The 21032-nt window shown below is 55.3% G+C and overlaps 1 protein-coding gene and 1 long non-coding RNA gene across 6 annotated transcripts in view; both read left to right on the top strand.

The window, feature by feature from the left end:
* The first annotated feature begins 9 nt into the window (after positions 1 to 9).
* LOC135981893 (uncharacterized) lies at positions 10 to 2618 on the top strand. Its single transcript, XR_010599068.1, has 3 exons — positions 10 to 150; positions 784 to 908; positions 2025 to 2618. It is a non-coding gene; the product is annotated as an uncharacterized LOC135981893 (long non-coding RNA).
* Positions 2619 to 11364: 8746 nt separating this feature from the next.
* The window catches only part of LOC101932790 (zinc finger protein 777-like), a 38270-nt gene continuing 28602 nt past the window's right edge, over positions 11365 to 21032 (top strand). The window contains exons 1-7 of one of the 5 annotated variants that reach the window (XM_065586552.1): positions 11520 to 11772; positions 12759 to 12887; positions 13244 to 13633; positions 14661 to 14787; positions 15246 to 15359; positions 15618 to 15731; positions 16044 to 18942. In XM_065586552.1, the coding sequence (XP_065442624.1) occupies positions 13325 to 13633; positions 14661 to 14787; positions 15246 to 15359; positions 15618 to 15731; positions 16044 to 17362 (1983 nt within the window). In that variant the 5' untranslated portion in view covers positions 11520 to 11772; positions 12759 to 12887; positions 13244 to 13324 and the 3' untranslated portion in view covers positions 17363 to 18942. Of the gene's footprint in view, positions 11773 to 12758; positions 13634 to 14660; positions 14788 to 15245; positions 15360 to 15617; positions 15732 to 16043; positions 18943 to 21032 lie in introns of those variants that run through there. The other 4 variants (XM_065586549.1, XM_065586550.1, XM_065586551.1 and 1 more) reach the window with 4 other exon arrangements.

The raw sequence follows: 21032 nt of genomic DNA on the forward strand, positions 1-21032 counted from the left end.
GCGGCTCCGCTCCCCGGGCTCAGACGCGCTCCGGCTGGAACTGGAGCCGGCGGAGGGGGCGGAGGGAGACAAAGGCTGGCGAGCGGGGAGGGGACGGAGCCGCGCGGAACCCGAGATGTCTCCGGATTTGCCCGCACGAGCCGCGCACAGGTCTGGACACAAAGCGGCGCGGCGGGGCGCGCTCCGGGCATGCGGCCATGGCACCGAGCCCGGGTCACGGCAATGCCTCGGGCGGCCCCAGAGCACCAGGCGGCCCTAGCCGCGCTAAACCGGATCACCAGGGATCCGGATCTTCCGTGTAAACCCCCCAAAATCACCCATAAAAATCCGCGTTTCCCCAGGTTTAAAGTGAACTTTGAGTTTCCCCAGCCACAAATGCGCACAATGTGTCCTGATGTACAGGAGAACCCCACTGATGGGAGTCTCCATTATCCGGCTCCTGTCTGACCCGAACCACCAGCCGCCTTGGGCTGACAGCGACGGGCTGGAGCAGTCAGCCCCCAACCCCCCGCATCCAAAAACAAAGGGTTGACAGCTCTTTGCCAGTTCTCCTGATTCGCCCAAGTTTGGGTTCTCCATCGGGGCCCAGTTCGAGGGGATAAACGGGGCTCTGCTGTACCTTTAAAGCGCCTTCAAAAATCACCCCCAGAAGGGACAGGTGCACTCAACAGGTGACACTGGTGCGGTCAGTGACTCGTTCACACCGGCTTTTCTTTTTTTACACAATGTAAAAGCTAAAGATTCTCTGTAAACATGCAAATTCCGCGTTTTTCCCGTGGCAAGCGGATTTCTAGGCTCCCCGATGACCACCCGGTTCTGGGGTAGCCTGGGTCTTCGGCCTGCGGCACCAGGACAGCGACGAAGCTGGGCTCCTGCCGACAGACTTCTGGGTCCCACACTCCTCTCAGGTAAACCCTACAGCGGTCCCAGGCCCTGACACCCCTCCATGAAGCCAAGCCAGGCCTCTCTGTCCTGGTGGGACCCAGGTCTGGGGCTCTCAAGCCCAGTCCCAAAGCCCTGTATGCACGGGATGGGAGCATCACACCTCCCCCGCTGCAGCAGAAAGCAGCCCCTGGGCCCAGAAATGTTGTGTGTGTCAGGAGCTGGAGCTCAATGTCATGTCGTTGGGGGGTCAATCAGAGAGAGGTGTGTCCTGAGCATGGGGCTGGGAGCTAAGCCGACGCCTGATCCTGGCTCTGCAACACAACGCTTTGCGGCCTTGGGCACATCACTTAAGCTCTGTGTGCCTCACTTCCTCCCCCGGAGAAATGGAGCGAATTCCACCTGCCTCTCACCTCAGGGGGATGCCAGAAGGGGTTAAGGATGGCTTCTGAAGCCCTGTATAAGGGGGGCAGCTTGGGGGGCATAGAGCCACCATAATGATTCTTCCATGCCACCATCTTAGCAGAGAACATGGCCAAGAAAACAGGGGGTGGCACAGGCATGCCGGTGTTATGCTGATCCCCGGCACTGAACTGGCCCCTTGGGGCCATGGCTAGCTGAACTAAAACAGCCCCCGGAGCAAGCGTCCAAAGCACAGTTCAGGATCTGGGTCATTAATAGTTAAGATTTAAAGGCCCCGGGGCTCCGGCTGCGGTAGTAGCCCTTTAAATCACCCCCGGAGCTACCAGCTGCAGAGGTGGCTGGGAGCCCTGGGGCTCAGGGGCAATTTAAAGGGCCCGGGGCTCCAGCCGCCGCTACCACAGCGGAGCCCCAGGCCCTTTAAGTCGCCGCCCGAGCCGGTTCCAGAGCTTAACTACCCTTAGAATTAGGTTTTCCTAATGTCTAATCTAAATCTGCCTTGCTGCAGATTAAGCTTCTTGTCCTACCTTCAGTGGACACGGAGAACAATTGAGCACGGCCCTCTTTATAGCAGCCCTTCCCACGTTTGAAGACACTTATCTAGTCCCTCCTCAGTCTTCTTTTCTCAAGACTAAGGATGCCCCATGTTTCAACCTTTCCTCACAGATCAAGTTTGCTAAAACTTTTATCATTTTTGTTGTTCTGCTCTGGACTCTCTCCAGTTTGTCCACGTCTTCCCTCAAGTGTGTGCCCAGAACTGGACACAGTTCTCCAGCTGAGGCCTCACCAGTGCCAAGCAGAGTGGGACAATGACTTGCCGTGTGTTACCTATGACACTCTTGTTAATACACCCAGAACAATCTTAGCCTGTTTGGCAGCTGCATCGCATTGTTGACTCTTGGACAGTTTCTGATTCACTATAACCCCCAAATCCTTCTCAGCAGCACTGCCACCTCATCAGTTTCCCCCAGGTTGTAGCTGTGCATTTGAGTTTTCCTTCCTAAGTGAAGTACTTTGCACTTGTCTTTATTAAATTTCATCTTGTTGAATTTAGACCAATTCTCCAATTTGTCAAGGTCACTTTGAATTCTAATCCTGTCCTCCAAAGTGCTTGCAACCCCTCCCAGTTTGGTGCCATCTGCAAATTTCATAAGCGTACTCCCCACTCCACTATCCAAGTCATTAATGAAAATATTGACTAGTAGCGGACCCAGGACAGACCCCACTAGATACGTCCTCTCAGTTTGACAGTGAACCGTTGGTAACAATTCTATGAGTATGGTCTTTCAACCGGTTGTGCACAATTTTGCACAATTGTACAGTCTATCACCCAACCCAGGAAGGCTGTGGACCCTGCTTCCCGCTCCCTCCCTGCCCCCTGAGGATGACCAGCCAAAGTCATTGGAGGATGAGAACGAGGAGGCCAGAAAAGCCAGGATCTCTTTGGGTCTCAGGACCCTGACACCGGCCACAGAGAAGGTGAGCCCAATTCCTGCCGTGAGACTGATTCCTGCTGTGAAGTAATCAAGCCCGATTCCTGGACAGAAACCCAACCCCTCCAGGCAGGCCTGAGTTCCTCATCTGTACAACAATTCTAGTAGCACGTCCTGACCTTCCCAGGGGCTGTGAGGATAAATACATTACAGAGCGTGAGGTGTTCAGGTGCTGGGGGCCAGGTGAGTACCTGGAGAGAGCATGTGATTCAGAAGTGTCAGCCCCAGAGCCCTCAGCAGTGGGAGAGGCTAGTGGGTGGGATTATCTAGCAACAGAAGAACACACTGTGCAGTCTTCAGACACGACATCTGTCTGAAGGGGGCAGGGAGGAGGGTGTTGGTGATGAAATCCAGAGCTGGGAATCAGGAGAGCTTGGTTTCATTCCTAGCTCTGTAATTGACTCACTGGGTAGATCAGCTAGGCCAAACCTTCCAAACCTGGGTGCTGAATGGTATGGAACTAGATCGGGGGTCAGCAGCCTTTCAGAAGTGGTGGGCCGAGTCTTCAGTTATTCACTCTGATTTAAGGTTTCACGAGCCAGTGATACATTTTACTGTTTTTAGAAGGTCTCTTTCTATAAGTCTATAATATAGAACTAAACTATTGTTGTATATAAAGTAAATAAGGTTTTTTAAATGGTTAAGAAGCTTCATTTAAAGTTAATTTAAAATGCAGAGCCCCCCGGACCGGTGGCGAGGACCCGGGCAGTGTGAGTGCCACTGAAAATCAGCTTGTGTGCTGCCTTTGGCAAGCGTGCCATAGGTTGCCTACCCCTGATCTAGATTGTATTTTACTGATTTCAGGGGGAGTTGCTGGGTACTCGGCCTGTCTGCAAATGAGGCTACTTATTTAAGTGCTTTAATATGGATACAGGGGTCTACTTTAGCTACCTAAGTTGGAATATTTTGGCCTTAGTCGCTTGGTGCCTCAGTTTCCCTTTCTGTAAAATGTTATGCTGCTTCCTCTGCTATACCATAGCTCTTCCCCTACTTGAGCGAGCATGCTAAAAATAGCCACGTGGCTGCTGCTGCACAGGCGGCAGCTCAGACTAGCCACTGGGGTCCAAGGCCCCCAGGGTCCGAGCTTGGGTGGCCGCCGTCCATGCCGCCAAGTCCACACTGCTCCTTTTAGCCACTACTTTGAGCAGAGCTAGCATGAGTGTGTCTCCCCAGGCCGGGAGGCACGCTCCCGGCTGCAGTGTAGACATACCCATAATTAGTTAGCTGCTTCCCAGCCTGAGGGGTCTATAGGGGTCCTCTGATGCTTTCATGGACTCCTGGGCCTTGTACAAGGCCTGAGAGAGCTCAGGCTGGGAGAGGAATCACAGGAAGTGGGCTGGCTGCCCGACCCCGCTGGAGAAGGCCTGGAGCCAGCGTCTGCAGACAGGATGCCAGTGGAGCTAGCCTGGGGGCTGAGAGCTCTATACTGGAGCAGGGAGAAGACTCAAAGCTAGCCCAGAGAGGGATTAAGAACAGGGCCCAGAGGGCAGACTGAAGAACAGCCCAGGAGGGGCAGAAGAACCCTTTGTTTGCTGGGACTTTTCAGCTGGACTTGTTTGTTTGTGGCTTGGCCAGAAGGCTAAGCCACATCTCCAGCACTGACCCAGCGGGTGGAGTTTGAGGGCCTGAGGAAGATGGCAATGGAGGCATGTTGCCCCTGAGCGGCCAGTGGCCACAAGGGGGTGCACAGGAGGTGGCCTCACCCTGTTATAGAGCAGGAGACATTCCAAGTAGTTTGTCGTCCAGGACAACATAATTTCCCCATGACACTTGTGTCCTTGTGCCGTAATAAAACACGGCACAATGTCCCGCTTGGATGGAGAAATGCAACGAGGCAACTGCCCTGCGACCAACCAACCCATTTTAAGGTGGATGGTTACGTGCAATTGACCTGAACAAAGGATCCCCCTTAAACGCAGACTCCCGAGGGACCCAGTTAGTTAATGGCGGGGTTTTGAGATGTGGACATGTGGTAACTGGACTGCAGCTTAACTCACATAGGCCACTGCTCAGTGATAGATCTGTCTGCTCCCCTGAGGGCGCCTGTCCCTCCTGGCCTCGGACAGGTTCAGAGCAGTAGGGGCTGCACTTCGCAGCAGGGAGATCAGCTCCCCCACCACAAAGCACCTCCCTTTTCCCAGTGGGGGCTGAGATGGGCCTTAAGTTAGACACAGAGTCCTGCCCCCTGCTCCTCCTCTTCTCCCCGAGGCCCCACCCCTGGCCAGGCCAGAAGACGGAGCCAAGCCATGGTAAGGAGCCCCGGACCCTCCATCTGCCTTGGGCGGCGTGCCCGAGGGGTGGGGACATGGCCAGGGGCTGCTCTCGGGTATTCTGGCCCTGCACGCAAGGCAGGTGGAGGATCCAGAGTTCCCCACAGCTGCCTGGGCTCCCTGAGTGACTCTTACCGTGACCTGGCTCTGGCGTCCAGCCTAGCCGGGGGCGGATCCTTGGGAGAGGGAGAGGAGCAGGGAGCAGGGCCACACTTCCGGCACTGGTGCCCCCGTCTTCAACACAGGATCTAAAGTGCCCGTCATGTTTCTCAGACATCCCTAACATTGTTTTTAAGTATGAAACGCCACGCCTCCGGTTAAATTAAATACAGCTGTCAATGCATTGTTTCAGAAGGTGGAGGATGTACCCGGGGAGCACTATTTTAGATTTGATTCTGACTCACAGGGAGGAACCGGTTGAGAATCTGAAGGTGGAAGGCAGCTTGGGTGAAAATGACCACGAACAGAGGTCATTATTCTCAAGGCAGGAAGGGAGTGAGAGCAGCAGAACAGAGACAATGGGCTTCAGAAAAGCAGACTTCAATAAACGCAGGGAATTGGTAGGTAAGGAGGTCCCACAGGAAGAAAATCTAAGGGAAAAAGGAGTTCAGGAGAGCTGGCAGTTTGTAAAAGAGACAATATTAAAGGCACAATGGCAAACTATCCTGATGTGAAGGAAAGATAGGTAGAATAATACGAGACCAATATGGCTACCTCAGGAGATCTGTAATGATCTGAAAATCAAACAGTAAAAAGAGGAAACGTGGACAAATTGCTAAGGATGACTACAAAAGGACAGCACAAGCATGCTGGGACAAAATCAGAACGGGTAAGGCACAAAATGAGTTACAACTAGCAAGGGACTTAAAAGGCAGGACAAAGAGGTTCTATAAATACATTAGAAGCAAGACAAGGACAAAGAAACGTACAAGTCCATTACTTAACGGGGAAGGAGAGCTAATGACACAGAAGGAAATTTTATCAGATGGCACAGAAGGCTGAAGTGTTTAATACCTTTTTTGCTTCAGTCTTCACTAAAAAGGTTAATTGTGACCAGATGTTTAACACAATTAATATTAATATTCAGGGGGAAGGAAAGCAGGCCAGAATAGGAAAAAACAGGTTAAAGAATGAATATTTAAATAAGTGAGATGTATTCAAGTTGGCAGAGCTTGATTCAGTGCACCCTAGGGTACTTAAGGAACTAGGTGAAGCCGTCTCTGAACCACTGGTGATTGTCTCGGAGAACTCCTGGGATAGCTGCGGTTCAGAGGACTGGAGAAGGGCAAACAGAGAACCTATCTTTAAAGAGGGGGGAAAGGAGGATCAGGGGAGTTATAGACAGTCAGCCTTACTTTGATCTCTGGCAAGATACTGGACTAAATGATCAGGACCGGCTCCAGCATTTCTGCCGCCCCAAGCAAAAAAAAAGCCGCGATCGCAATCGCGACCGGCGGCGGCAATTGGGGGGGGGGGGGGCGGAAAAAAAAGCCACGATCAGCGGCGGCAGTTCGGCAGCAGGTCCTTCGCTCCTAGAGGGAGTGAGGGACCTGCCGCCCCCGAATTGCCGCACATGCCGCCCCTCTCCCTTGGCCGCCCCAAGCACCTGCTTGTTAAGCTGGTGCCTGAAGCCGGCCCTGCTAATGATTAAAGAATTTGTAAGCACCCAGAGGATAATAAGGTGAGATCCAATCTAATTTTTTCTTGGTTCATCTTCCTTCCATCAGTTCTAGGTTCTCCTCCCTAACCCACTCCTGTGCTTCCTTAATACGGATGCATTCTAAGGGCCAGATCCTCAACTGGTGTAAACGGTCAGAGTCCTGTTGAATGCAATGGAGCTACACTGGTTTGCAGCAGCTGGGGATCTGCCTCCAGATATTGACAGCGGTGCCTTGGTGTGTTTTCTCTGCAGCTGCTCCATTGCAGCTTTCAGGGCCTCCCCCTGCTCACCGGCGGAATGTCTGCGCCAGATAAGGAGGAGAAAGAAGAGGGCTCAGGATGACAAGTTGCGGGAGATCCGGCAAGCCAGTGCTGCATGAGAGAACAAGCACAGGGCCTGACCCCTGGGGCACTCCGCTTGATACCGGCTGCCAACTAGACGTGGAACCATTGATCACTACCCATTGAGCCCGACAATCCAGCCAGCTTTCTGTCCATCTTACAGTCCATCCATCCAATCCATACTTCTTTAACTTGCTGGCAAGAATACTGTAGGAGACCATACCAAAAGCTTTGCTAAAGTCAAGATATATCACGTCCACTGCTTTCCCCATATCCACAGAGCCAGTTATCTCATCATAGAAGGCAATCAGGTTGGTCAGGCATGACTTGCCCTTGGTGAATCCATGTTGACGGTTCCTGATGCATATACTCACTTTCAGTGCATAGCTACCTCCAGAGCCAGGACTTTGGCATGTTCCAAGAGATCCCGCTGCCTTTGCCCAGGATCCGTGGAGGTACGTGGCCCCTCTTCCGTGTGAGCGTCCTCCAGAACAAGGAGGTCACTGCAACCTCTCTTATACCGAGCAGATTCCTTGGGGCTCTTTGCAGTCCTGTCAGTCTGCTGTCTCTCTGAACTCCCATGGGTCATTTTCTGCTCTACCCTTTGGAAAATCCACCACTCCAGGGTGCCACCTGACATACTGGGGTCCCAATGAGACCACTCGTTCCACCAGCCTGGGCTCCCTCACCCTGTCCTGCTGTGCCAGGCCCGCAAGTCTCCTCTAGCGTGCACACACAGAGGTAGGGACATGCCCAGCTGCAGGAAGACACAGGCACTGAAATCAGCTCTGCATGGGAAGACTCAGCTAGGGGATTGCCCAGGACTCAAGTGCACACCCCCTCTGGGGTGCAACCCCAAAATTATATTGTCTAGCGCTGCACAGAAATCTGTACAGCATAAGCTCAGGAAAATAGCCCCCTCCCTCAATGTGGAGGAAGCGTTTTGCCTCCCTAGTTATGAATTGCACAAACTGGTTTAGAGAAAACAAAAATTTATTAACTACAAGGAATAGATTTTAAGTGATTATAAGGAATAGCAAACAGATCAAATTAGATTACTGAGCAAACAAAGCAAACACACAAACTAAGCTTATTTCACTAAAGAAACTGGCTACAAGTAGTAATTTCTCACCATAAATGTTGTTTTAAGCAGGTTGCAGAGATTCTTGAAGACAAACTTCTTTTGCTTGCAGCTTAGAATTCCAGATATCCCTTTCACAGGCCAGACACTTCTAGCCTGGGTCCAGTTCTTCCCCAGTTCAGTTTTAGGTGTTTTTAGCAGTCATCTTGGGCCGGGATTCAGTGAAGCACCGACCCTGATTAACTCACTCCCCAGCCTTAAATAGGATTTACATATGGCGGGAATTCTTTGTTTCCCAGTTTGATCCCCACCCCCTACTAGTGGAAAAATACTAGCAGTCCAAGGTGTCCAGTACAAGGTGACACGATCACATGACCCTGCAGTGTCAAAGCAGCATCCCAGGAAGCTTCTCAGGAAGGTGCGAGATTAGTATCTTCAAAGTCCTATTGTTCTCCTTAATGGCCCATTCAGGCTGATTGCCTACTGTCTGGTGGGCATTCCCCAGGTGTATTGTTACATAGTCAATATTCCTAACTTCAGATACAGAAATGATACATGATACAAATAGGATAATCGTAGTCAGTAGATCAGAACCTTTCCAATGATACCTCACATGACACATCTTGCATAAAACATACCTTAGTTATGCCATATTATTATCACTTAGGAAGGAAGAATCCCATGCACCACTACAGGCTGGGGACTGACTGGCTAAGCGGCAGTTCTGCAGAAAAAGACCTGGGGATTACAGAGGATGAGAAGCTGGATATGAGTCAACAGTGTACCCTCGTTGCCAAGAAGGCCAACGGCATTTTGGGCTGTATTTGTGGGAGCAATGCCTGCAGATTGAGGGAAGTGATTATTCCCCTCTATTCGGCACTGGTGAGGCTACACCTGGAGTATTGTGTCCAGTTTTGTCCCCCCACTACAGAAGGGATGTGGACAAATTGGAGAGAGTCCAGTGGAGGGCAACAAAAATGATTAGGGGGCCGAGGCACGTGACTTATGAGGAAGGAACTGGGGTTATTTAGTCTGGAGAAGAGAGAGTGGGGATTTGATAGCAGCCTTCAACTACCTGACGGGAGGTTCCAAAGAGGATGGAGCTCAGCTGTTCTCAGTGGTGGCAGATGACAGAACAAGGAGCAATGGTCTCAAGTTGCAGTGGGGGAGGTCTAGGTTGGATATTAGGAAACACTATTTCACTAGGAGGGTGGTGAAGCACTGGAATGGGTTACCTAGGGAGGTGGTGGGATCTCCTTCCTTAGAGGTTTTTAAGGTCAGGTTTGACAAAGCCCTGGCTGGGATGATTTAGTTGGGAATGGTCCTGCTTTGAGCAGGGGTTGGACTAGATGACTTCCTGAGGTCCCTTCCAACCCTGATATTCTATGATTCTATGATCTTGGATTTTATTGACCATCTGGAGACTCCTGTGGCAAAGGAACCATATAGCTGTGTGGAAAGCTCTAGCCAAAAGCAGCGTCTCGCAAGGCCTGGAGAGGAGTCCATATCATTGCTCTAGGTGCCTGAAAAGCGTTAGCTTTAGATCATATCTCCCCATTCACAAATGAACCAATCCAGGGAGAGGCCCTTCTGCTGCACTGTGTGTGGGAAAGGCTTCATTGAGCAACACCCCCTCACCAGGCGCTCCAAAACCCCACCCAGACAGACCGTACTGCTGCCCATGGCAAGAGAGGAGCTTTGCTGAGAACACACCAGCCGTCACACAGCAGAGAGGCCATGCCACTGCGCTCAGAGAAAGAAGGACTTCAGGGCTAAGCGCTTTCTCACCAAACACTCCATCATCAGTGATGGAGAATCCACCACGACCCTTGTGGTTAATGATTCTCACCATTAAAAAAATGACACCGTATTTCCAATCTGAATTTGTCTGGCTTCAATTTCCAGCCATTGGATCATGTTATACCTTTGTCTGCTAGATTGACGAGCCCATGATTAAATATTTGTTCCCCGTGTAGATACTTATAGACTGTGATCAAGTCGCTCCTTAACCTTCTCTTTGTTAAGTTAAATGGATAGCTCAAGCACTAGAAGGCAGATTTTCTAATCCTTTAATTATTGCCATGGCTCTTCTCTGCATCCTCTCCAATTTACCAGCATTCTTCCTGAATTGTGGGCACCAGGACTGGACACAGGATTCCAGCAGCAGTTGCACCAGTGCCAGATAAGAGATAAAATAACCTCTGTACTGCTGCTCAAGTGTCCCCTGTTTACACATCCCAGGATCGCATTAGTCCTTTTGGCCATAGCATTGCACTGGGAGCTCGGCTGATTATCCACCATGACCCCCGTATCTTTTTCAGAGTCACTGATTCCCAGGATAGAGTCCCCCAGCCTGTGAGTATGGCCTATATTCTTTGTTCCTAGATGTATATGTTTACACGGAGCCATATCAACATGAATGGTCCAGCGCGGTCCTGGGCACTGTGCTTACAATCTAAATAAAGACAAACGGTCAGAGGGGAAACAGGCACGGCGTGGAGACTTGTGCAAGAGATCCCCCAGCAAATAGAGACTAGAATTGTGGTGTCCTGACTGCTTTTTCCATAGACTTGGCAGAATTTGATTTTTATTTTTTAATGATTTTACAACAGTCAAATTTGAGAGTCAAAAAGATAAGGCTTTATCACTGTTAAAACACCATCTGTCAACATGTCCAAATATCCAAATACAAATACCCCTTCATTTAAAATCAAACGCTAATAAGTTCTCAGGCAGCATTTGTCTTCTTTTACCTGTCTGTAAACGTCCATTAGTAGAGATAGGAACATTTCTGGTAGGTTTCTGTGTAGGTGAAATTGACATTTCCCAACAAAAATCTCTCCATGGGGAGGGATAGCTTGGTGGTTGAGTGTTAGCCTGTTAAACCCAGGGTTTTGAGTTCAATCCTTGAGGGGGACATTTAGGGATCTGGGGCAAAAATCTGTCTGGGGATTGATCCGGCTTTGAGCAGTGGGTTATACTATACTAGATACCTCCTGAGGTTGCTTCCAACCCTGAGATTCTACCATTCTATGAAATCTAATCCTAAGAAGGGTCATGCTGGCAGGGCAATGGTCCATCCACCCCAGTGGCCTGTCCTTGGACAGGGGCCAACGCCAGGTGCTTCAGGGGGAATGAACACAACACGCAATCAATCCTGCAGCCCCCGCCTGTCCCTGCTTGGCAGCCAGAGGCCTTAGGGGCACCCCAGGGTGGCGGCTGAGCACCTTGGCTAACAGACACCCGCTAGACTTCGCTGCCTTGCGGCTGCTGGTCCCAGGACGAGCCCGGCGCCCCAAGCGCCCCCAGCTGGGATCCACCAGGCTCAGCGCCGCCTGCCCCAGCCGGGCTCCGGTCACACCCCACCCGCCGCCAGGGGCCGCTGCCGCCCCGCTCCTCCCCGCCCCGCCGCTCCCGGGCCCCGGCAGCCAGGCCGCGGCTCCCTCCCTCCCGGCGGCGCTCGCTCTGCTCCGCCCGGCAGCGGGGCCGGCCCGTGGCGAGGCGAGGCGAGGCGGCGCCGGGACTCTGCCCAGCCCGGAGCGGGAGCGGAGCTCGGCCGGGCCGGGCCGGGCCCGCTGGAGAAGCCCCGCCCGGGGGGGCCATGGCCGAGCGGGCCGCTGCCCAGGTAAGGGCCCGGCGGGCGGGGGAGCCTCGGGCCCCGGGAGCTTCTCCCCGCCCGGCCTGGGCCCCGGGAGCCGGGCCGCGGGGAGCGCGGGGCTGCCCGGCCGGGCGGGGGGTGGCTCCGGGGCGGGGAGCAGGGACCGGCCCCCGCTCCCACCAGCCCCGCTGGCTTCGGGCCTTCCCGGGCGCTTGGCCGCTGGAGGACTCGGGTTTGTCCGGTCTCTGGTAGTTCCCGGGGGGCCTGGGTCTCTGTCCCCCCGGGAGAAGCCGGGAAGCGGTTGAGAGCCAAGTGTGAGCGGGAGGGTTCAGGCTGCAGGGGGGTGAGGCACTGGAGGTCCTGTCTACACTATAACCGCAACCGTGTTTTTGTCCCAGTTCGGGACGCGAGTCTGAACCAGTTGCAGCAAACACGCCACAGTTGTGTCTCTTCAGCCCCTTTTCCACCGCACGGCCGTTTCCCACCCTCCCTACGGAGCCTGTTTCCGGGCCTTCCGGGCTCATCCAGGCACCTACCCGGGTGGCCGCCGGCCGCAGGCTGTCGTGTGCCCAACAATCAACACGCAGTGCAGCACGTGGGGGCCATGCCCTCTGGGGCGTCCTAGCAACAGCAATGTCAACCTGGTTACGCGGGCCTGGCTGCCCATTGTGGTGCCAGGGCTGTGATGCTGATCCATGCCATCCTCACACGTGCTCACAGAGTCTCTCGCCCTCAGCAGGGACCGAGCAGGGTTTTCTCAGCACTGAGTGCTTGGACACTGTCTGTCTCTTCCTGCTCTCAGTCTCTCCCCGCTGCCCCCCCGCTGGTGCCCAGTTGGCGTGTGCTTGTCAGGAGCAGGGAAGAGGAGTAGGAGGAGACAGATATTGGCAGCACCAGAGCCTCCAGGCTCGTGTTACCCCCCAACTGGCCTTCCCAGGCTCTAACATTCCTTCCACTTGAACAAAGGCTGGCCTGGTCCCTCTCCGATACACCCATCTTGCTGGTTTCTCCAGGCTCTCTTCCATCCTGCGACTCCCTCCCCTGCACACCTCTCCGACTGCTCATGGTCAGGCCGTGGGGGCGATGGTTGGCTCTTTCCAGCGGTGAGAAATGTCACGCATGGAACACCACTCAGCTGAGTGGTAAGAGTCTCTGGTGTGGGATAGGCCTGGCATGTGGTCCCCAAGAACCTTCTCCACGTCTGTTTTGAAATGGCAGCGGAATTAGGTCCCCTGGTGGAAGAAGCGTTCAGATCAGCAGGTGTAGCGAGTATGTCGGTGACAAGCCTGAGAATTTTATATTGTTAGAGTCCCAAACCCACCAACGTGAGGCTGACAGAGAGGGGTCTGTTGGCATTTTTGTTGTTGCATCTGGAAGGCAGCCGTAAAAGATTAACTCTCATGCCCAGAGAGCGTGGAGCAGCCTGGAACACGTGAGCGGGCCGGGCCGGACGCCCTTTCGCTTTGTCGCCGATCTCTTCTTTTCTCCTTGCAAGCAGGCTCCGCAATGGGATGTCACAGCAGAGCAACCAGTGCCTTTAACCCCCCCGGCTGCCTCTGATCATACTTCTGAGGCAGAAATGCAGCTGCCGCTGGAACAGACTGCCATGTGGCCCGAGGTGACTGTGGAGACAGCCGTGGAGTCGCATGCCACGCGACTGTTGACGCTAGAGGGAAGAATGGGGATGGCGGAGAACAAACTAGTCGGCTGCGAGAGGACAGTGGTGGAGTTTGGGAACCAGCTGGAGAGTAAGTGGGCCGTGCTGGGAACTCTGATCCAGGAGTACGGGCTGCTGCAGAGGAGGCTGGAGAACATGGAGAACCTGCTGAAGAAAAAAGATGTCTGGATCCTAAAACTTCCCCCAGGCGCCCAGGGAGAAGTCCCCAAGGTAACAGTATCCCAGCTAGCACTGAGGGGCAGAAGTAAAGCTGTCCCCTCTATTAGATGTCCCAGGGGTGTGTAGCCCAGGGATATTCAGGTCTGTTACAAAATGGCTTGGATAGACTGGGTGCACAACGAAGCACTGGTCGGGGCTCCTTGGTTCCATTCTGCTCCTCCCCATCTACAGACCAATAAAAGGGGGAGAACTACAAGACACTCTGTCTTATCCTAATATGCTATGACAGGCTCTCAGATCCGGAGTGAGTACAGGGAGCCATGCAATGAGAACAGGAAATTAGCAAGTGTAGTCTAGAGCTATCGATTTGAATGTTGGTAATCGAGAGTTAACCTGTAGTATTGAGCCTGCAGCTCTTCGTAGTATGCAACTGGTCAGTGATCAGTTTAAGTGCCAGTCTTTGGTTTTATGTATTTTCCTTCATAAGGAGCGAGGGATGCAATTGCTGATTCGGCACCCAGAGAGAGGAGGAAAGGGGGTAAAGGGAAAACAGGTGATATTAATTGGTCCAGAGCATCCTAGCCGTGGTCTCCTCCCATAGAGCGATCACAGATTCGGCGAGCAGGTATCCCTGCTGGCAGGGAGAGGTTTGAGGGGGCCAGGGGCGAGGTACCTGCGGTTACATCAATCAAACTATTGCAGGCTAAGGCATGAAGAGGGGAGTAGAGCCATGCCCAGTCAGCAGTGGAAGGCTAGATGAAAGTATTGGGTTTGGAGAAGGCATGAGGGAGAAAGCTTGGCATACGCACTGCTGGAAGCTTTCAGGATGTAAAGTGCAGCATGAGAAGAGACATAAAGTCAGAACCTGGAGAAGCTGACAGAGTGTTAAGAAGAGGGGACTGGGCAGAGTACTGGCATGAGAGGGAGCGTTGGGGGCGCTGTGAGAGGCAGGGGTGAGCTGCGTCACGCTCTGAAGGTGATGATGAAGGAGGTTTGTGTGACACTGTGCTGGGGAGGGGAGATGCTGAATACCCAGTGGGGGCAGGAGGTGCTGAGGGTGTGATGCTTGTGATTTCAGGTCCCTGTGAAGTTCGATGAGGTCTCGGGCTGTTTCTCCGGGCAGGAGTGGGGGGTTTTAGAGCAACGGCGGGAGGAGCTTCACAAGAACACAATGAGGAACAACTATGAGACGTTGATCTCGCTGGGTAAAGATGAGTTGAAAATTCCTTTAGTATCAGTCAGATCTTGGAAGTGCCAGATGCTGCTCAGGCTGTAGGCACCTGCTAGCCCGGCCTCTGGAAGACTCTGGTCTTATGCACAAGGAGGTAGGGAGCCCCTCTTCCTGATCTCTCTCCCCATGCATGATGGGGGGTCCCTAAAGCGTATCCTGCTCCACACTACTTGGCTGATCAGATTCGGGGAGCGCTCCTGTGATCAGCTCACAGTGCCTGAGCCCAGACAAAGCGAGCCAGTCCCACGTCAGCCCTGTCGGTTACGAAAAGAGCAGCCACCCTCTCATTTACTGCCACGGGTGCTAGCCATGGCCTCTGGTGATGGAAGGGGGCTGGTTTAAACTAGTGAAAGAGTCTGTGGATTTGTAGGTGTGAACTCAGTGAATTATTAACCAAACCCCAATCCCCTTAATGTCCTTTCCCATGAACAGACAATGCTGCTTCCACGCCTGATGCTCAGTCCCCGATTGAAGCTGGGGTAGAGTCTCGAGTCCAGGAACAGCAGGAATCTCAAAAAAGAGAAACCCCGCCGGATCCCAGCACAGGTGAGGAGGAACTGACCAGAGCAACTGGAAGCAGCAAGAAGTCATCAAGGGCAGGAAATTAACATGATCTTCCTGTGCTCTTGTAGTTGTTATATTTCTTCTGATGAGCTCGAGCAACATGTTCCTTCTCTGTGGGAGTTTTCGCCATTCACAGCTAGTGTTGGCGCCAGCCAGCTGTTGCCATCTGCCCTGAAATCCTCCCTAAAGGGTTCAGTGGATGTGAGAGAAACCTAATGTCATTCTCCTTCCCGTGAACAGGATCTCCCATTTCTACTCCCAGCGACAGCTCATGGATTAAACAAGAGGAAACGCCATGTGCTGAGAGTCAGGGGGGCTTGGTGGAGAGAGAAATCCCTACAGATCCCATCAAGGGTGAGTTACGTACACAGGAAATGCTTTGCCGGCAGAGAAGAGGGAAGTTACTGGGCAGTGGAGGTAGATCACAGACTGGAGGACCAGAACATGGGGATGGGAAGGTGATAAGTATGTAAGGACAAGGTAGCTATGGTGAAGCGGGGGGGGCTTTATGATTATTTATTTGTATGGCTCCAGCAGTGTGCTAGGCACTCTGCAGACAGGAACCCTCTCCACTCACAAACACCTTCCTGGGCTTCCCTGGTGACTGAGGAATGTCCTGGGAAGAGGTTGCTGTTAAATCCTCTCTGGATTCCCTTTGTATTCCAGCAGATGAGTGGTGTCTTGAGGACAGTGCTGCCATCCCGGAACTTCCCAGGGGGGCGCAAGGAAGCTCAGAGCAGGATTTCCAGAGACCTGCTGCGAGATGGAGCCCCAGAACTCAGTGCAGCTCACTGACACAGCACGGAAACCCTGCAGGAAGCAGCCTGGGCCAGCCCACTCTGTGTGGAGGAGACTTCAGCGGCCTTGCACCAGCCACTGAGCAGGAGGAAAGTCACCCAGGAGAGGGGCCATATATATGCAATGAATGTGGGGAAAGCTTTGTCTGTAAGCAGTTATTCGCAGTGCACCAGGGAGTCCACACAGCAGGGGGAGTCTGCATTTCTCCAGCATGTGGAGAAGGCCTCAGTCAGAAATCCAGTCTCCTACATCCCCAGAGAAGCCAGGTCCTGGCAGGTGTGAAGCCCTACAAATGCTCTGAGGGCGAGATAAACTTTAGCCTCAAATCCAGCCTTCTCAAGCACCAGGTCAGTCACGCAGGCCCGTACACCTGCGCTAAGTGCAGGAAGAGCTTCAGACTGAAGATAAGCCTCCTCGTCCACCAGCGACTCCACGCGGGGAAGGGCGAGGGCTCGCTGCTCTGTACAGACTGCGGGAAGAACTTCACCCACCCCTCGCAGCTGGTCCGGCATCAGCGGATCCACACGGGGGAGCGGCCCTACCAGTGCACCGACTGCGAGAAGAGCTTCACGGAGAAGTCCAAGCTCACCAACCACTACCGCACGCACACCGGCGAGCGGCCCTATGCCTGTGCTCAGTGCGGGAAGCGCTTCATCCGCAAGCACCACCTGCTGAAGCACCAGCGCGTGCACACGGGCGAGCGGCCCTACCAGTGTCCCGAGTGCGAGAAGAGCTTCACCCAGAAGTACTACCTGGTCGATCACCGGCGGCTGCACACGGGCGAGCGCCCCTTCCAGTGCCCCACCTGCCAGAAGAGCTTCACCGAGAAGTCCAAGCTCACCAGCCACTTCCGCATCCACACGGGGGAGCGGCCCTACCACTGCGGGGAGTGCGGGAAGCGCTTCACGGAGAAATCCCAGCTCACCAACCACTTCCGCATCCACACCGGGGAGCGGCCCTACGCCTGTGCCCAGTGCGACAAGTGCTTCATCCGCAAGCACCACCTGCTGAAGCACCAGCGCGTGCACACGGGCGAGAGACTCCACCGCTGCCCCCAGTGCGAGAAGAGCTTCCGCTACAAACAGTCACTGAACTGCCACCTGAAAATCCACCTGGGGAACCACTGCCCCATGGGCAGCGCCCTGTCCCCTGAGCAACAAACCCCAGCTAGACCTCTTTGTGTGTGAGAGAGACTGGGCAGGAGTCCCTGGGCGGGGAGTGCCTTGCAGGTCCTGACGTCATGTGACGTACAGGGAAGCTGGGATTTCCAATTCGACCTACAGGAGTGTGCAGTGTTGTCATAGCTGTGTTGGTCCCAGGATATGAGAGACAAGGTGGGTGAGGGAATCTCCTTTTATTGGACCAAATTCCGATAAGAGATTACCTCACCCACCATGTCTCCCTACAGGAGTTAGACAGCCAACTGTGGGGCATCACCTTCCCTGAGGCTGCTTGGAAAATCGCAGCCTAAAACAACCCACTAAATTCCTTAAACATCCAGCCTACAACCAGTGCTGGATAACTGTTTTATAACTGCTGGCAGTTTCAGGCCACCATCCTGTAAGGGGTATTTAATAAAACTACCTAGTTCTCACGTGGCACTTTTCATCAGTAGAGCCCAACGTGCTTTCCAAAGTTAAAATTATTTTAACAGGGTCTAAATTTTGGGAGCCCAGCTGGAGACGCCTTAACGGAGCCTGCTTGGCACTTGCTTAAAATCAGACCTCTTGAAGGCCACATCGAAAACTGAGGGGGCCCCCCAAATCACTTGTCACTGCTGAGAACATAGGCCATGATGTGCAGCTGACTCCTGGTTAAAGTCTCTTTGGTAATAAATATGAACTTTTTCCGGGGGGGGGCTTTCAGGTTGGGAGGTGTTGCCAGCTATTCATTGGCTTGTGGATATTCGGGGGGGGGGGGGGGGGGGGTACAGGTTCCACTTTCACTGTTGTTCCATCTCATTTTGCTGCCACACCGAGCCAGGAGAGGGAAGCACTAAACTAAAAAGCCCGGTGGTGTTGAAACGCCATGATCAGCGCTCCTACCTACGGGCCAGGGGCTGGAACGGGGACTTCCTCCCCGCCCTGTTTGGAAGGGAAGGTTTATGCTGGGTGGAAAGAAGGAGGGAGGTGCACAGTCTAAGCCTGATGTTACCAGGTACTGAGTGGTCTCCGGTCCTGTTGACTGCCATGGGAGTTGATGGCACAGCTCAGCACTTTGTAGGATTAGACCCACAGAGTGGAGAGCTTAAAAGCAAGAGGGACCGAGGGCCTGCAGTGAGCAGCTGGATGGAGTAAAGCAAGCCTGGAAGGGGCAGCACTGGGGGGGATGGGGAGGAAGGTGGCAGTGAGTTGGAGAATGGAGCAAAGGGACAGTGAGGAGGGATGGTGGGGGTGGGGGGAGAAAAGAGAGGTGATCCTCCCAGGAGGAGAGCAGAGTCCCACAGCTCTTCGTTCCGCTCTGGTGAGGGGAGTTTGATAGCAGGCAGGCTCAGGCTTGTTTGGTTTGTGGCCAGTGGAAAGGTGGCCACAGTCCATTCAGATTCATAAATGGAGGGGGTGTCACTCTTGGTCAAGTAGATCATGGTTTCTGAGTCCACTTTCCAGTAAACATCCTAAAGAGCTGCTGGGTTGGTGACAGTAAAACCTGGCAGGGTGTCTCCTGAACGATCCAAACCATGCGGACAAGGAGGGAATTCAAACACTTGTGTAAATATCAGTTGAATGAACACGGTGCCTCTAACTAAACGTCTTTCCCTTGGTTTCGAGTCAGGTGCATGTCTGTGTTTTGTACCATACCCCTTTCCATTCGGCCACCTGTGTAACTTGCTTAATGAGCGTCACTAACCCAGCCCACCTCTGGTTTTTCCACTGGTCTATCTTCCACTCCTCCCCTTGCGGCTGCCACTCTAACCTCCGCCTGCTACAAGCTGAGTTTCACTAGCACGTTCCCAATGCTTGGCAGGTGAAAGACCCATTTTCAGGGTCAGGCCTATTCATTAACACCCCCAGCGTTGTGAGGTCAGTGAATGTGCCCATTGGACAGAGGGGGAAACGGAGGCAGTGAGTGCCGAAGGCACTAGTCCAGGGCTGACGTTAGAGGTGTATGAAACACTTAAGTGAATCTCGTGCATTAACCTGAAGTTTAAGACTGATGTGAATGGAGCCACCAGCGTGTGCTCCTGAAAAGCTTGTGGTAGCGCATGGCCACTGTGCTGGCCTCCCCCCCCCCCCCCCCAAGTTTGTGCCCACGTTGGCCGGCACACCCGACTCTCCCTCTGTTCCAGTCTAGGGGGCCCAGCTCCTCGGCTTGCCTGGGAATGGCAGAGGGGTGCTAGGTGGCCGGTCCCAGTCCCCTCGTCTGGTGTTGGGCTGCTGTTGCCTAACCCTGAAAAATCTTCCAGGGCGGAGGGTAGGGCACAACCTGCCACCCCCGGCCTGGGGCTGAGGGACTAGCAACTGCCCCCTGCCACTAGGGGTCGGCATTGAGACATGGGCGCGGGAGGATCTCAGTGGCTGGCACCGGGGGAGGGTGACAGCAGGGACCCCCCCCCCCCCATTGCCCAGCGCCAGCTGGCCAGGGGTCCTGGGACAGGGGTGCCCTGCTCTCGCTGGGGCGCGTTTGCTGGGGGGAGGAGGAGATGCCGCCTCCCCGCCCCTGCCAGGTGTAACGGGGGGGTGGGGTCTAGCCAGACCCTGCAGGGGACGGCGAGGGGCGCCCCCCGTGCCCTGCCCCACAGCTAAGGCTTGGGGCGGGGGGTGTCCCGCAGGGGCTGAGACCGGCTCCGGCGGCCGCCCCCTGCAGTTCCGCCGCCGAGCCGCCGGGGGCGCTGCCGCGCGGCGTTCGCCTCGCTGCGGGCGGGGACGTCCTTCCGGGGCCGTTGGGCTGCCGGAGAGCGCCGGTGTGGGCTACACCTGGCGGGGGCGCGAGCGCCGGGCTGCCGCTGGTGCAAGGAACCCCTGGAACCCCCTTCTCCTCCGCTCCGGGGCTCCCTCCCGCCCGCTACCCCGCCCAGGGACCCCCGCCCGGTGCCCCGATCCCCCGCCGCCCCAGGAACCCCCCCACAACACCCCCCGCCCGGTGCCTCGATCCCCCGCCGCCCCAGGAACCCCCCCACAACACCCCCCGCCCGGTGCCTCGATCCCCCGCCGCCCCAGGGTCCCCCCACAACACCCCCCGCCCGGTGCCTCGATCCCCCGCCGCCCCAGGGCCCCTCCCCCAACGCCCCCCGCCCGGTGCCCCGATCCCCCGCCGCCCCAGGGACCCCCCAACGCCCCCCGCCCGGTGCCCCGATCCCCCGCCGCTCCAGGGACCCCCCAACGCCCCCCGCCCGGTGCCCTGATCCCCCGCCGCCCCAGGGTCCCCCCACCGCCCCCCGCCCGGTGCCCCGATCCCCCGCCGCCCCAGGGACCCCCCAACGCCCCCCGCCCGGTGCCCCCGATCCCCCGCCGCCCCAGGGACCCCCCAACGCCCCCCGCCCGGTGCCCCGATCCCCCGCCGCTCCAGGGACCCCCCAACGCCCCCCGCCCGGTGCCCCGATCCCCCGCCGCTCCAGGGCCCCCCCAACACCCCCCGCCCGGTGCCCCGATCCCCCGCCGCTCCAGGGACCCCCCACAACACCCCCCGCCCGGTGCCCCGATCCCCCGCCGCCCCAGGGACCCCCCAACGCCCCCCGCCCGGTGCCCCGATCCCCCGCCGCTCCAGGGTCCCCCCACCGCCCCCCGCCCGGTGCCCCGATCCCCCGCCGCTCCAGGGACCCCCCAACGCCCCCCGCCCGGTGCCCCGATCCCCCGCCGCTCCAGGGACCCCCCAACGCCCCCCGCCCGGTGCCCTGATCCCCCGCCGCTCCAGGGACCC

The sequence above is a fragment of the Chrysemys picta genome, chromosome 2, assembly GCF_011386835.1.
Source record: "Chrysemys picta bellii isolate R12L10 chromosome 2, ASM1138683v2, whole genome shotgun sequence".
NCBI classification, from domain to species: Eukaryota; Metazoa; Chordata; order Testudines; family Emydidae; genus Chrysemys; species Chrysemys picta.